Raw genomic sequence first — 14,598 nt, forward strand, 5'->3', positions numbered from 1 at the left:
GGTATCTATTTTACCATTAGTTATTGCAGTAACAAGCCTTGACTAACTGTTAATAACAGTTAACTAAGGTGTATATATTACTATTAGTTAAAAATAGAGCGAGAACATATGCACCTTAACTAACACTTGATTAATGTATACAAATACTGAATAAACATTACTAAACCATAACTAAACAGGTATTAATGCTCTGTGGTATCCTTATTGTAAAGTTGAGAACATATGCACCTTAAATAACACTTAATTAATGTATAAAGATACTGAATAAGCATTACTAAAACAACTAAACAGGTATTAATGCTCTTTGGTATCCTTATTGTAAAGTTGAGAACATATGCACCTTAAGATGGTTCAGAGTAATTTCACCATAGGGTCCTTTACATCATGACCTCGAGCCAAACACCCCCCCAGAAGCTTTTTTCAGCTGGGTCGAACATTGGGAGAGTTAGGGTAGAGTAGCGTTATCAGCTGAATAGCTTAGCGCAGGGGCTAATGGACCCAGGTTTGTATCTCATAAATGACCCCACTAATAATAATAAACATTCACACAGCTTTTAAACATTAGTGAAACATTGTCAATGTGAAATAAAATCTTCGTGACAACCTTCTGTTATGCACACATATTCAAATTGTAAACATGGTTTTCATTTAATTCTGAGTTTGATTCAGTCAGTTTTCTTCTTTCTCTCCACTGAAGGCACAGAGCTATAACAGTGTGAGTCCTGTATGGAGATTCAATTTTCCCCTTCTTGTCATCTCCACTGTCATGTCTTCTGGATAGTTTTCCTCTCTTGAAACCTGACAAACCAAGTGGGATATATCAATGTCTTTTTAAATGCATGCAAAAGCTACGGATGCAAGGATTGATCGTTCACTAGATCAATGTCAGATCTTTACATGTTGTACACTCAAAGGACAACAAAACATGATAGGGCAGCCTTAATGGTACACACTCTACCTAGTGACTTTACCTTGACGATCATGATTATTCATTAACTAGATTGTGTCCAGAATATTAATGCATTGATGCATCGGACCGCCAGCAATCACAGCATTCACATGTTTGTTTAAATAAATCACAGTATACTACAAATCATAAATAATCATTATCATAGTGTAGCCTCCCCGGCCTCCCCTGGCTCTCTTTAACTAATGGTTCACAAAGTTAAACTTAATTTTTCCATCGCAGTTTCAAACATGCCTTGAACACAAAAAAGGTTGAGAACCACTGCTATACGCAAACAACGTCATATCATAAGTGAGTGTTACTTCCCTTTTTTATTCACTTGTTTTTCAGAAATCAACCTTAATTATAATGAAATATTCAATTAAATATAAAATGGTTCTCCTTTGAACCTTCTGTCACATCCAATATACTGTAGTAATTGCATTTCTATCTCTGAAGTTACACTCTTTCATGTAAACAGGCTCATTACTGTACGTACACACACCGTTTAGAGATGATGTGACCGGCAGGTAACATTAACTGGTCTCTATAGGCAAACAACGTCATATCATAAATGATAGGGAACCCAGCAACGGCAATTATGAGCTTTTCCTCCATTTTCTCGGAACTAATGTTTTGGTAGGAACGAAAGTTTACATCGTATGTTTCTCCGGAATCAGCCAGCGCAAAGGACGTCTATATTCCGAGTGGTTGCTGGCATATGCCGCTGCTTGCCGCTGAACCGCGTCATAGCTCATTACCATAAAGTTGACATACTTTCAACTTTCTGATTGATGCTCTGGTCGCTCAAAACGCACAAAATGTGACGCCAACATATTTGCTGCTCCTTGCACCTGAGAGAAGCCAGCTTCCATTGAAAATTAATGACTTCCGTTAAATTTAGAAGCTCAAGTCGACGGCGGTGTGTACATACAGTTGGTAATATTAACTGCAGGTTATATTATATGTTGACATGCTCATAGCATGCACAGCCTCATCTTCAAGTCCGTAAAACTCTTAAACAGCATATCATAAAGTGACTCAAAATACAAACAATATTAGAGGAAACAATGACCAACTTTATGCCCGTATCAGCCAGATGCTAAACAAGATAAACATAAAACGTTTTGCTTCTATGAGCTCCACACGTTGCCCGCTATATAATTCCGGTTTCGATCTTTTCAAAATAAAAGCGCTAATGCTGGAAACTGCTATGGATTATAGTGAAACGAAATAATATGTGGGTCACTTAGAGCTACCTTGACTGTCATTTTGGTTACCTAAAGCTAGCTAACTAGCTAGCTAGCGCTTTTACAGTACAGGCCAAAAGTTTGGACACACCTTCTCATTCAATGCGTTTCCTTTTTATTTTCATGACTATTTACATTGTAGATTCTCACTGAAGGCATCAAAACTATGAATGAACACATATGGAATTATGTACTTAACAAAAAAGTGTGAAATAACTGAAAACATGTCTTATATTTTAGATTCTTCAAAGTAGCCACTAATTAACCCTGACAAAGCACACCTGTGAAGTGAAAACCATTTCAGGTGACTACCTCATGAAGCTCATTGAGAGAACACCAAGGGTTTGCAGAGTTATCAAAAAAAGCAAAGGGTGGCTACTTTGAAGAATCTAAAATATAAGACATGTTTTCAGTTATTCCTACTTTTGTTAGGAATATAATTCATATGTGTTCATTCATAGTTTGATGCCTTTCAATCTAATAATTAATAGTCATGAAAATAAAGAAACACATTGAATGAGAAGGTGTGTCCAAACTTTTGGCCTGTACTGTATTTTGAAAAGATCAAAGAAAGCATGGTGTATGCTTACCTTGTTTATCATCTGGCTGATAAGGGCACAAGGTTTTTCAGTGTTTCCTCTAATATCGTTTGTATTTTCAGTCACTTTATGATATGCCGTTTAAGAGTTTTACGGACTTGGAGATGAGTATGTGCAAGTAAAGCTAGCATGTCAACATATTAGCCTGCAGTTAATTATTAGGCTAATGAGCCTGTTTAGCTACATGAAATGGTGTAACTTGAGAGAGAGAAATGCAATTACTATGGTCTATTGGATGTGACAGAAGGTTCAAAGGAGAATTATTTTATATTTATTTTAATATGTTATTAGGCCTTTAATTTAGGTTGATTTCTGCATACAGACTGAATAAACCATCCAACCATTAAGACCATCTTTCAGCCGAGGAGACTACAGTATGATAATGATTATTTATGGTCCATAGTATACTGTGATCTATACAAACAAACACATTTGAATGCTGTGATTGTTGGCTGTCAGATGCATTAATATTCTGGACACAATCTAGATCAGTGTTTCTCAAATGGGGGTACGTGTACCCCTAGGGGTACTTTGGAGGACTGCAGGGGGTACGTGAGATCTTTAACAAAATGTTTAAAGTTACAAGGCTGTTGTCCAGAACATTGTTCCTCTTTATGTAGACTTTTTTTTTTGTCCTACCAAAAATGTGACATTTGTGTCGCCTTCTTTGGACATAATCTTGCCTTCCTTCCTTCTACTGTCCTAGTTTTTTACAAGTTTCTCGCTTTTTTCTTCTTGTCACTGTTTTTGAAGTTTTTTAAACTATTTTGACCTATTCTTGCCTTACTTCTTTCTACCATCTTTTTCCAAGTTTTTGTCTTTTTTACAGTTTTTGTCTCCTATTCTCATTAGCATTTAAATGTCTTTTTCAGTCACAAGGCTGTTGTTTAGTAAATCTATCGCTGACAGCGCTGTACTGTTCCTCTTTGTAGAGACTTTTTTTTCTACCGAAAATGATTAGCCCTGGTCAGGGGGTACTTGGCTTAAATAAACAATTCAAAAGGGGTACATTATTGAGAACCACTGATTTAGATAATGGATGATCATGATCGTCAAGGTAGCTCACCACTCACTTGGTGCATATGGAGTATATACCATTACCATTAAGGCTGCCCTATCATGTTTTGTTGTCATTTGAGTGTATATGTGTAAAGATAGTCTTTTCAAGACTATCCAGAAGACATGACAGTGAATATGACAAGAGGGGGAAAATGTCCAGTGTTATCTCCATACAAGACTCGCACTGTTATAGCTCTGAGTCTTCAGTGGAAAGAAAGAAGAAAACTGAGTCAAACTCAGAATCAAATGAAAACCTTGTTTACAATTTGAATATCTGTGCATAACAGAAGGTTGTCACGAAGATTTTATTTCACATTGACAGTGTTTCACTAATGTTTAAAAGCTGTGTGAATGTTTAAGTCAAAGAGTATTAATAAACTATGAATCATTGTTTAGTAATGCTTATTCAGTACTCTTATGCATTTATCAAGTGTTAGTTAAGGTGTATATGTTTTCAACTTTACAATAAGGATACCAAAGAGCATTAATACCTGTTTAGTTATGGTTTAATAATGCTTATTCAGTATTGCTATACATTAATCAAGTGATAGTTAAGGTGCATATGTTCTCAACTTTACAATAAGGATACCAAAGAGCATTAATACCTGTTTAGTTATGGTTTAGTAATGCTTATTCAGTATTGTTATACATTAATCAAGTGTTAGTTAAGGTGCATATGTTCTCAACTTTACAATACGGATACCTAAGAGCATTAACAACTGTTTATTGGGGGAATGCTGTTCTACAGCATTCCACCTATTGTTATTCGGTTCTTTATTTAGTGGGAATGCTGTTCAACAGCATTCCAACTATTGTTATTCGGTTCTTTATATACTTCTTCTTATTATTGGGGGAATGCTGTTCTACAGCATTCCACCTATTGTTATCCTGTTCTTTATTTTTGGGGGAATGCTGTTCTACAGCATTCCACCTATTGTTATTCGGTTCTTTATTTATTGGGGGAATGCTGTTCTACAGCATTCCACCTATTGTTATTCGGTTCTTTATTTATTTTTAATTTTAATTTTAACTTTATTCCGTACGTTTTTTGGCTCTCCGTAACTTCTGCATACTTTCAGCTATTTAAACCATTCAACTTTTCAAATGTTCAGCTCTTTCAGCTAATGATGGGACTTCTTCAACTTTTTTTCTACTATTTATACTTTTTAAAATTTTAAGCTTTTTAACACTTTTTTTTTACATTGAAGTGAATGAGAGCAGGCTTCTACCCCTTAAAATCTTCTTCTGCTCCCAAAAGTTTCAACTCCTTCATACTTTCACCTACAGACGCCAAACAAACTTTAAAATGTTCACAAAATATTCAGCTATCCGGGGTCTACTTTTCAGTTTGATATCTTTTACAGTTTTTGTGAAAAAGCTGTTTAAGTTTAGTGATTATTTCAGGAAATTTTATCGATTAAACAGGGTGTGTGTTGCGCTGCTTAGAGTGGATGACATCACAGCTAGAGGGTGAAGCTTCGAAAAAATTATCTTAGTTCCTTGTCTGTAAACTGCTCTCACGCCCACAATATCTACTTGTCATACACAATTTATACATCAAAACGTAGGTATGTTTGTCTAGTTTCAGAAAATCTGCTCTGTTTTGTGAACGTCTCATACTTTTAGCTCGCGAGCTTCCAAATGGCGAGATCAAAGAGAATTTCTCTCTCAATCCGCAGCAATGATAAAGGCGTCCATATTTTTCAGCGAAGAGCAGAACGAACCACTTTTTAAATCGCTGACATGCCCACATTTTTATGTTTATCCATATAAATTTTTATACCGATAACGTTCACAAAAGCCGTTGTGCCTCTAACGGTCAAATTCGCTGTTTTCGATAGCATTTACTGTTGTGGATTTATTAAGGCTTGTTTGAAGGGGTTCTCTCACACTGTCTCTCACTCATTAGGTGTGGCGATTAATGATCAAAGGGATGCTTTATAAATAACGAAGGACCACTGCTTGCCTCATCTAAAGATAGCCCAGTGGTTATGCTGCTGGACTTTGGTGTGGAGGACCAGGGTTCGAATCCTGCTGTGGTACATCAATCAATGTGTCCAAGTGTAGGATGTTGTTATACTTTTTCAACCACTCTCGCTACTTCAACTTATTCTTACGTATTTAAGCTATTCATCCAGTTTAGCAGACACACACACAAAGACACACACAGACACACACATATACACACACACACAGACACACACCTATACACTAACACACGCACAGACACACACAGATACACACACACACAGACAGACAGACACACACAGATACACACACACACACACACAGACAGACAGACACACACAGATACACACACACAGACAGACAGACAGACACACACCTACACACACACACACACAGACACACACCTATACACACACACACGCACAGACACACACACACACACACACAGACAGACACCACACACACACACACACACCGCGCACACAAAGACACACACAGAGACACAGACACACACACAGACAGACACACAGACACACACACATGTACGCGCACACACAGATACACACACAGCACAAGCACACACAGACACACAAAGCATGTTTATAAACCACGTCACAGACCTTAGTAGCCATGACAACCCTTTTCACAGACAGTCAAACTTTAAGCCTTTTTGGTCAATTTTAGTCAAAGTTGCTCTCTTTCCTAATTTTTTTTTCTATCTTTTCCTCTCTTTTTTTCTCTCCTCTCTTTCCTCTTTCCTATCTCTCTCCTCTTTATTCTTTCTCTCCTCTCTTTATTCTCTTTCTCTCCTCTCTCTTCTCTTCTCTCCTCTCTCCTGCTCTTCTTTCTTCTCTCTTTCTCCTTCTCTTTCCCTCTCTTTCTTCTTGTTTCGCCTCCCTTTCCACCCTAAATATTTCCACATCTCATCCTCAGCTAGATTGATGCTTTTTAAGTTCTATGCAGTGTATATATCTAATAATAATAAAATTTTTCTTCTTTCAACCTTTTCAACTTTCATCTTTAACAATATTACAGTATTAATTTTTTTCATATTTCTGCATATGTGAGGTCATTATCAATTAAAAATCTACTCACACCTCACAATATTCTACACATTTTATCATTATTCAACATTTAAAACAAACATTTTCAGTTTAACATAAAGTTTTAACTTTTAATAAAATTCATACTTTAATTAAAAGCGATTTAACTTTTCAACTATTTTAACTACTTCAACTTCTTCTTACAAATTTAAGCTATTCAACCAGTTTAAAAGCAACAATTCAACTTTTCAACTTTTCCCACATTTTTCTACTTACAAAATGCATTTCCTTAATTAATTTTAACGTCGATGCGTTTTAGCTCTCAAAAATAGCTTCTACATACTTTCAACTAATTTAAACCATTCAACTTTTTAAAATGTTCAGCTCTCTTTCAACTAATAATGGGACTTCTTCAACTTTTTTTCTACTATTTATACTTTTTTTAATATTTTAAGCTTTTAACACTTTTTTTACATTAAAGTCAATAAGAGCAGACTTTCACCCTTAAAATCTTCTTCTACTCCCAAAAGTTTCAACTCCTTCATACTTTCACCTACAAACGAACTTTAAAATTTTCACAAAATATTCAACTATCCAAGGTCTACTTTTCATTTTAATATCTTTTACAGTTTTGTTAAAAGCTTTTTTAAGTTTTTAAAGTGTTTATTTCATTAAATTTTGCTCAATTAAACAAAGTTATTATTATTAATGCTTAGGTGGATGACATCCCACAGCTAAAAGGGGTGAAGCCGAAAAATTATCTTATTTCCTTATCACCATAAACTTCTCTCCAAATACAATATCTACTTTTCATACCTTAATTTATACATCAAAGCATTATGTATTTTTTATCTAGTTCAAAAAATCTTCTTCTCAATTTATAATCACATTCTTTACTTTTAACTGTTTGAGCTTCAAATAACAAGATGTCCATATCTTTCTCCAATGACCTAATAATCAAACTCCCTAAATATTTCCCAATATAAAACACAAACAAACCACTTTTAAAATCACAATATAACCACATTTCACTTTTATCCATATAAATTTTATACCAATCACTTTCACAAAAGGCCTTTTGATGCTGAATCACAATCATTTTTTATTACCCAATTTATGGGGTGTTGCCACACATGGGGCTTTGTTTGCGAGCTTCGCTCTCAAAAACTCTAAATAGCTACAACACAACTTTAACAGATTCAGCAAGTGACAGGCTTTCACAATTACAAACATCAAAAACAAGTAAACATTCCCAAACCATAGTTACCATAACAAAAACACTTTCACAAACACACACCCAAATACTACAAGCACAGTAATATGAACAGTGGTCTCTTTAACCCCTTCCACTTCTATCCATCTGTCTTCTCTGTCTTCCTCCCATTTTACCTAATATTCACATCTCATCTCAGCTAGATTGATGCTTTTCGTTCTATGCAGTGTATATCTGATAATTATTTTTTTTCACATCTCATCTCAGCTAGATTGATGCTTTTTCGTTCTATGCAGTGTATATATCTGATAATAATTTCTTCTTCTTTCAACCTCTTTCACTTTCCTCTTTTTAACAGTATTTACAGTATTTTGTGGTTGTTTTTATTTCTGCATATGGTCCATTCTCCATTTCTCATTTATTCCTCTTTCTCTTTCTCCACACCTCACATTCTTTCCTACACATTTTGTCATTATTACAACATTTAAACCAAACAGTTCAGTTTAGCATAAAGTTTAACTTTTAATGAAATTTCATACTTTAATTAAAAAACGATTTTAAAACAAACAGTTCAGTTTAGCATAAAAGTTTTAACTTTTTAATGAAATTCATACTTTAATTAAAAGCGATTTACCTTTTCAACTATTTTGACTACTTCAACTTCTTCTTACAGATTTAAGCTATTCAACCAGTTTAGCTTTAGCAATGTCAGCTTCACTATTCCCACGCATTTTCTACGACCTGCATTTCATCCCTTTAACTTTATTCCTAGGTTTGCGTTTTTGGCTCTCCACTCCGTATGCATACTTTCAGCTATTTAAACCATTTCACTTCAAATGTTCCTCTTCACTGTCCTCTTTCAGCTAATGATGGGCTTCTTCACTTTTTTCTACTATTTATCTTTTATATTTTAAGCTTTTCACTTTCTTTTTTACTTATTGAAGTCAATGAGAGGGGCACCTTTCCACCTTCTTCTTTTCCTTCACGTTCCTCCTTCCACAAAACGAACTTTAAATGTTATACTTCCACCTATCCAGCGAACTTTTAAATGTTCACAAATTTCTTGGCTCCTTTTCCACTTTGTTTATCTTTTTACAGTTTTGTGAAAAAGCTGTTTAAGTTTAGTGATTATTTCAGGAAATTTTATCAGATTAAACAGGGTGTGTGTTGCGCTGCTTAGAGTGGATGACATCACAGCTAGAGGGGTGAAGCTTCAGAAAAAAATTATCTTAGTTCCTTGTCATAAACTGCTCTCACACCCACAATATCTGCTTGTCATACACAATTTACATCAAAGCGTAGGTATTTTTGTCTAGTTCAGAAAATCTGTTTAGTTTGTGATACGCCTTTTACTTTTGGCTGGTTGAGCCCAAATGACAAGATGTCCATATCGTTCTCCAGTAGCCAATGATCAAACTCTAGATATTTCCCAGCGAAACACTGGGCGCCTCTTTTTCAGTTTTTTGTGAAAAAGCTGTTTAAGTTTAGTGATTATTTTAGGTAATTTTGTTTTTTTAAACAGGGGTGTGTTTCCGCTCCTTATGCCCATACACACAGCTGAGAAGAAGCTTGGGTGTCTTCTTCTCCATATAAATTTATACCGATACGTTCCCCTTGTGCCTGCTCTCCATGTCATTTCTACTTGTCATACACAATTTATACATCAAGCGTAGGTGTTTTGTCTAGTTTCCAGTGTGTCTTCAGTTGTGTGATCGCCATTTGGGCTCTTGGCTGGGCCCTCCAAATACAAGATGTCCTTGGTTCTCCATTGGCTTCAATGATCAAACTCCTAGATATTCCCAGCGAAACACTGAGCGAACCACTTTTGAAATGGCTGATATGACCACGGCCTACGTTTATCCATATAAATTTTATGCCGATCTCATTCACAAAGGCCTTGTGATGCTCAAGATCACGTCATTTAACTGATAGCGAGATTATGGTGTTGCCACAGTGAGGGCTTTGTTTGGGGAGCTGCAGCTCTCAGAGACTCTGAATAGCTGCAGCACGGCACAGCTGACAGATTCAGCGGGTGACAGGCTGCGTTAGCTTGATTACAGACATCTCAAAGCAAATATTAAACATTCCCAAGCCATGGTTACCATAACAACACTTTCACAAACACACACCCAAATGCACACAGGCAGTAATATGAACAGTGATCTCTGCAGCTGCTTTGTGACAGATTCCAGCAGGTGACGGGCTCGTTAAGCGATTAAACCCCATCCAAGCAAATGCAAACATTCCCAAGCCATAGTTACCATAACAACACTTTCCTAAACCAAAAAACCAAATACTACCGGTAATGAACAGTAGTCTCTTTGCTCTTCCCTTTCTTCTTTCTCTGTCCTCCTCTTTCCTGTCCTCTTTCCTCTTTCTTCTTTCCTGTCCTCCTCCTGTCCTCTTTCCTCTTTCTGTGCCTCTTCCCTCTTTCCTCTGTCCCTCTTTCCTCTTTCCTCTTTCCTCTCCTCTTTCTTTCCTCTTTCCGCTCCTGTCCTCTTTCCTCTTTCTTTTTCTTTCCTCCTCTTCTCTTTCCTTTCTCCTCTTTCCTCCCTTCCTCCTGTCCTCTTTCCTCTTTCTCTCCTCTTTCCTTCTGTCCTCTGTCCTCTTCCTCTTCCTCCTGTCCTCTTTCCTCTTTCCTGTCCTCTTTCCTCTTTCTGTCCTTCCTCTCCTCTTTCCTCTTTCTTCTTCTTTCTGTCCTCTTTCTTTCTGTCTTCTTTCCTCTTTCTGCTCCTCTGTTGTCTTTCCTTTCCTGTCCTCTTTCCTCTTTTCCTTTCCTCTTTCTTCCTCTTCTTTCCTCTCCTCCTTTCCTGTCCTCTTTCTGCTCTTTCTTTCCTCCTCTTTCTTTTTCCTCTTTCCTCTCTGTCCTCTGTCCTTTCTCTCTTTCTTTCTTTCCTCTTCTTTCTGTCCTCTTTCTTCTTTCTCTTTCTTCTTTTCCTCTCCTCTTTTTCTCTTTTCCTTTCCTCTCTCTTCTTTCCTCTTTCTTTCCTCTTTCCTCCTCTTTCTTCCTCTTTCTGTCCTCTGTTCTCTTTCTGTCCCTCTTTCTTTCCTCTTTCTGTCTTTCCTCTTTCCTGTCCTCTGTCCTCTTTCTTCCTCTTTCTTTCTGTCCTCTGTCCTCTTTCTTTCCTCTTTCTGTTCTCTTTCCTCTTTCCTCTTTCGTTCCTCTTTCTGTCTTTCTGCTCCTCTTTCTTCTTTCCTCTTTCTCTTTCCTCTTTCCTCTTTCTTCTTTCCTGTCTCTGTCCTCTGTCCTCTTTCTTCTTTCTGTCCTCTCTGTCCTCTTTTCCTCTTTCTGTCCTCTTTCTTCCTCTTTCTGTCCTCTTTCTTCTTTCTGTTCTCTTTCCTCTTTCTCCTCTTTCTTCTCTCTTTCTTCTTTCCTCTGTCCTCTTTCTTCTTTTCTTTCCTCTTTCTCTTTTCTGTCCTTCCCTCTTTCTGTCCTCCTTGTCCTCTTTCCTCTTTTCTGTCCTCTTTCTTCTTCCTCTTTCTGTCCTCCCTGTCCTCTTCTCTTTCTTCTTCCCTCTTTCTGTCCTCTTTTTCTTCTTTCTGTCCTCTTTCTTTCTGTCTTCTTTCCTCTTTCTGTTCTCTTTCTTCTTTTTCCTTTCTATCCTCTACCTGCTCTCTGTTGTCTTTCCTTTCTGTCATCTTCTTTCCTCTTTTCTTCTTTCCTCTTTCTGTCCTCTTTCTTCTTTCTTTCCTCTTTCCTCTTTCTGTCCTCTTGCTCTTCTGTTTCCTCTTTCCTCTTTCTGTCCTCTTTCTTCTTTCCTCTTTCTGTCCTCTGTCCTCTTTCCTCTTTCCTCTTTCTTCTTTCTGTCCTCTTTCTACTTTCCTCTTTCTGTCCTCTTTCTTCTTTCCTCTTTCTTCTTTCTGTCCTCTTTCTTCTTTCCACTTTCTGTCCTCTTTCTTCTTTCCTCTTTCTGTCTTCTTTCCTCTTTCTGTCCTCTTTTCTCTTTCTGTCCTCTCGCTCTCTTTTCTCTTTCCTCTTTCTGTCCTCTGTTCTCTTTCCTCTTCCTTTCCTCTTCTTTCCTCTCTGTCCTCTTTCTTCTTTCTGTCCTCTTTCTGTCCTTTCTTCTTTCCTCTTTCTGTTCTCTTGCTCTCTGTTCTCTTTCCTCTTTCTGTCCTCTTTCTTCCCTCTTTATTCTTCCCTCTGTCCTCTTTCTTCTTTCTTTCCTCTTTCTGTCCTCTCGCTCCCTGTCCTCTTTCCTCTTTCTGTCCTCTTTCTTCTTCCCTCTTTCTTTCCTCTCGCTCCCTGTCCTCTTTCCTCTTTCTTCTTCCCTCTTTCTGTCCTCTTTCTTCTTTCCTTTTTCTGTCCTCTTTCTTCTGTCCTCTTTCTTCTTTCTGTCCTCTTTCTTCTTTCTGTCCTCGTTCTGCTTTGTCCTCTGTCCTCTTTCCTCTTTCTGTCCTCTTTCTTCTTTCCTCTTTCTATCCTCTTTCTTCTTTCTGTCCTCTTTCCTCTTTCTATCCTCTTTCTTCTTTCTGTCCTCTTTCCTCTTCATGTCCTCTGTTCTCTTTCCTCTTTCTGTTCTCTGTCCTCTTCACTGTCTTCTTTCTTTTTCTGTTCTCTTTCTCTGTTATCTGGCCTCTTTCTCTGTCCTATCTCTTTCCTCTTTCCTCTCTCCGTCCGTCCATCTGTCTGTCTGACAACTTCACCTTTTTCTTACACATTTTAACCAGCAATCCAGTTTAGCTATAACATAAGCTTTTCAAAAAAACTTAAATTATTCCACATATTTTGTACATTAGTGGTAGTATGATATGAAATTTAAAAACCATTCCTACTTTTTCAACTATTTTCACTACTTCATCTTCTTCTTACGGATTTAAGCTATTCATCCAGTTAGCTTTAGCAATTCAGCTATTCAGCATTCCCCGCATTTTTTTCTGCAGGAAATGCATTTTTCCTGAATTCTTTTAGTGAGAATGCTGTTCTACCTGTTATTCAACTATATTTGTTGTTTCTGTAACCGGCCATTTTTCTTTATTTGTTGGGGAATGCTGTTCTACAGCATTCCACCCTATTGTTATTGGTTCTTTATTGGGATGCTTTGTTTTAGCATTCCACCTATTGTTATTGGTTTTATTGGGGAATGCTGTTCTACAGCATTCCACCTATTGTTATTGGTTTTATTTATTGGGGGAATGCTGTTCTGCAGCATTCCACCTAATGATTGTCGGTTCTTTATTGGGGAATGCTGTTCTACAGCATTCCACCTATTAATCTGTTCTTTATTTATTAATTGGGGTTTTTTTTTTTTTTTTTTTTTTTTTTTTTTTAATGCTGTTCTACAGCATTCCACCTAATGATATTAACAGTTCTTTATGTTATTAGGGGGGGAATGCTGTTCTCCAGCATTCCACCTAATGATTACCTGTTCTTTATTGGGGGACGCTGTTTTACAGCATTCCACCTAATGTTGATTTCTGTCGGCCATTTTTTCTTTATGTGGGAATGCTGTTTTACAGCATTCCACCTATTGATTGTTCTATTCGGCCATTTTCTTTATTTTTCTGCTTATTCCCTCTTCCGTCACTTTTTTGGCTCTCTGTAGCTTCTGCATACTTTTTTCGCCCTATTTAAACCATTCAACTTTTTCAAATGTTCAGCTCTTTCCAGCTAATGATGGGACTTCTTCAACTTTTTTCTACTATTTATACTTTTTTCAAATTTTAAGCTTTTTAACACTTTTTTTTTAACATTGATGATGAATGAGGCAGCCTTCAACAACTTGAAATCCTCTTCTGCTTCAACATGTAGCTCCTCCTACATTCTTCCACCTACAAGACGTGATTCAAAATGTAAAATGTTCACAAAAGTTATTCAGTTATTGAGGGTGTGCTCCAGTGTTTTGATATCTTTTACAGTTTTTGTGAAAAATCTGTTTAAGTTTAGTGATTATTTCAGGAAATTTTATGTCGATTAAACAGAGGGTGGTGTATTAGCGTTTGCTAGAGTGGATGACATCACAGCTAGGGTGAAGCTTCGAAAAATTATCTTAGTTCCTTGTCTTAAGCTGCTCTACGCGCACAATATCTACTTGTCATACACAATGTATACATCAAAGAGCAGTAGGTATTTTTTGTCTAGTTTCAGAGAAATCTATAGTTTTGTGATCACGCCTTTTACTTTTGGCTGGTTGGGCTTCCAAATGACAAAGATGTCCATGATGGTTCCCCATTGGCTTCAATGATCAGAGCTCCTAAGATATTTCCCAGCACGAAACACTAGGCGAACCACTTTTGAAATGGGCTGATGCAGGCCACATTTTTACGTTTTATCCATATAAATTTTTATACCGGTACGTTCACAAAGGCCTTGTGATGCTCAGGATCACGTCATTTGACTGATAGCAGTTATGGTTTTGCCACAGTGAGGGCTTTGTTTGGGGGCTTCGCTCTCAGGGGACTCTGAATAGCTGCAGCACAGCACAGCTGACAGATTCAGCAAAGGTGACAGGCACGTTGAAAGCTTGATTACAGACATCAAAGCAAGAGTAAACATTCCCCAGAGCAATGCAGCCAGCCCGCA

General features: G+C 37.0%; 1 protein-coding gene across 3 annotated transcripts in view; it reads right to left on the reverse strand.

Moving 5' to 3' along the window:
* The window catches only part of LOC120557818 (Krueppel-like factor 15), a 57,261-nt gene that overhangs the window by 18,664 nt on the left and 23,999 nt on the right, over positions 1 to 14,598 (reverse strand). The window contains exon 3 of one of the 3 annotated variants that reach the window (XM_039798450.1): positions 527 to 798. The exons of the other annotated variants lie outside the window; for them this stretch is intronic. Within the exon in view, the coding sequence (XP_039654384.1) occupies positions 765 to 798 (34 nt within the window). The 3' untranslated portion in view covers positions 527 to 764. Of the gene's footprint in view, positions 1 to 526; positions 799 to 14,598 lie in introns of those variants that run through there. 3 annotated transcript variants of the gene reach the window in all.

Source organism: Perca fluviatilis, chromosome 4 (genome assembly GCF_010015445.1).
Source record: "Perca fluviatilis chromosome 4, GENO_Pfluv_1.0, whole genome shotgun sequence".
NCBI classification, from domain to species: Eukaryota; Metazoa; Chordata; class Actinopteri; order Perciformes; family Percidae; genus Perca; species Perca fluviatilis.